Source organism: Octodon degus, unplaced genomic scaffold (genome assembly GCF_000260255.1).
Source record: "Octodon degus isolate 3935 unplaced genomic scaffold, OctDeg1.0 scaffold00001, whole genome shotgun sequence".
Lineage (NCBI taxonomy): Eukaryota > Metazoa > Chordata > Mammalia > Rodentia > Octodontidae > Octodon > Octodon degus.
Genome location: NW_004524577.1, coordinates 837756 through 839679, shown reverse-complemented (window position 1 = coordinate 839679; position 1924 = coordinate 837756). Strand labels below are relative to the sequence as shown.

The window sequence follows — 1924 nt, the reverse complement described above, 5'->3', positions numbered from 1 at the left end:
AAGAAATACAGAATAAAAGGGGCTTTTCTACTTTAAAAGCCTTCTATTCCCAGTTTTTTAAGACAGGGACTCCCTGAATGATGAATACATCTATATACAGAGCTGAGCATGAATCTGATCCAAAGTCTTCAGGTAATAGAGACAGACACAGATGAAGACCAGGAGATGAGGCTTTATCCTCACTTGGTACCCAGTGGCCATCTGTAGGCCCCAGCGCCACCGTTTCAAGCAAAAGCAGCTGCTAAGTCTCCAGTTGCCCCGAAGAGACCGCCAAGCATCTTCTCAGTAAGCAGCAGCCTGATGGCCCTGGAGAGCACCCTCTGTCTCTCGGGGTGGCTGACAACAGTTGTACAGGCTCACCTGGCCTGCTCTTGGGCACACTGTGGCCAAAGTGTCCTGGCTTTGATGATGAATCTGGATCGTGAAGCCTGTGGCACTGTTGAGAAGTATGAAGCGGCAGAGAGGATATATGCCCTGCTTTCCGAGGTAAGAGGTGCTGGGCTAAGGCCTTTTGTCCCTGTGCTGGTCTCTCCCGTTGGAAGTCAGCTGTTCTAGGAAGGCGGGGCTTGGCCAAGGGGCTTTCTCTGCCAGCAGGGGGGGCGGGCAGGTGGTACTAATGTGGCCCTCAGAGGGGACCTGGATGGCACAGCACAGCAGTGCCTGTGATGGTCTCACAGTTTCACCCACCAGTGTGAGCCTGACATCCACTACAAAGAGATCTTTTTCCAACTGAGATGGAGGGATGCTGGCATGCTGTGTTCCCACAGTATCGCCATTTCCTACAGGTGAGATGAAAGAAAAGGGTGTATTTTATGATGAAACTTACTTGGTATCTAGGTAGCGCCCTGCCATCCAGATTGGAAGTGGAAACAGAAACCCCAAGGTAAAGAGTAGGATTCATGCAGCAAGAAATGTGCCCTGGTTTGTGGTCTGAGTGGAGCTACACTAGCAGCCAAAAGAGGAACCTACTCAGGGGTACCTAGCAACCTCGGCCCAGGGCCCCACCCCTGCTAGCTGTTTAATCAGTACTTGTGCAAGAGCTGAACACTGGTGTGCTTAAGGTCTGTTTCACCATGTAGAGGAACTGCCTGCCCTACAGGGTACTTTCTCCTTCTGCTAGATTTTTTTTTTTTTCTCTTTTTGAGACAGTGTCTCTTTATGCAGTTCAGGCTGGCCTGGCGCTCAGTCTGTAGCCCACGCTGATCTTGAACTCGCAATGATCCTCCAGCCTCAGCCTCCCCAGTGCTGGGATATTGGTGTGGTCCACAATGCCCCGCCTAGACATTATTTTAAAAACATTTCTATTTGTGCAGTTTTGCATGCAGCTCCTAACGATTACATTCATGTACATAACACAAACTTAATTCATTATGCATTCTCTTCCCCCCTTCTACAATTTGTTTCAATAATTTATAGAGTATTTCCTAAAATTGTCCGCTTCGACTGCTTTTGAGATTTAAGTCCCCGGAGGGCGCAGCCCTTGTTTGTCCTGCCTGCTCTTCTGTCCCTAGCAGCACCCCAAACCACAGCGCAGCTTCCAGTGAATATCTGCTGTGTGAGTGTGGGGGCGAGGAAGGCTTATTTTGGAAAAAACGAAGGAAGAATTAATCCTGCTCCCAACAGTGACTCATGTTTTCAGACCACCCTTGGCCTTTCTCATTCAAACAGCCATGAAAAAGCGCAAGTGGCAGGCAGCTGGAACGAGTGATGTAACCGCACTTAAAATACATCTCCAGGGGCGCGGCAGGGTTCCGGGCTTCCGCGGGCTGCGCGCCCGCTCTGCTCACGAACTCCGGTCTTCAGGCCGCTCCCTCGGCGGCGTCGCACCCGGCTGCGCGGAGGCCGTGTGAGCCCCGCAGAGGCGCCGCCCAGCCCCGCGCGGCCGGTCGCTCTCCCCGTGGTGGGCGCTGTCGCAGCGGCCCCT

General features: G+C 52.2%; 1 protein-coding gene across 1 annotated transcript in view; it reads left to right on the top strand.

The window, feature by feature from the left end:
* The first annotated feature begins 408 nt into the window (after window positions 1-408).
* The window catches only part of Pdzd9 (PDZ domain containing 9), a 16669-nt gene continuing 15153 nt past the window's right edge, over window positions 409-1924 (top strand). The window contains exons 1-2 of the mRNA XM_023703781.1: window positions 409-486; window positions 691-785. Of these exons, the coding sequence (XP_023559549.1) occupies window positions 409-486; window positions 691-785 (173 nt within the window). The remainder of the gene's footprint in view (window positions 487-690; window positions 786-1924) is intronic.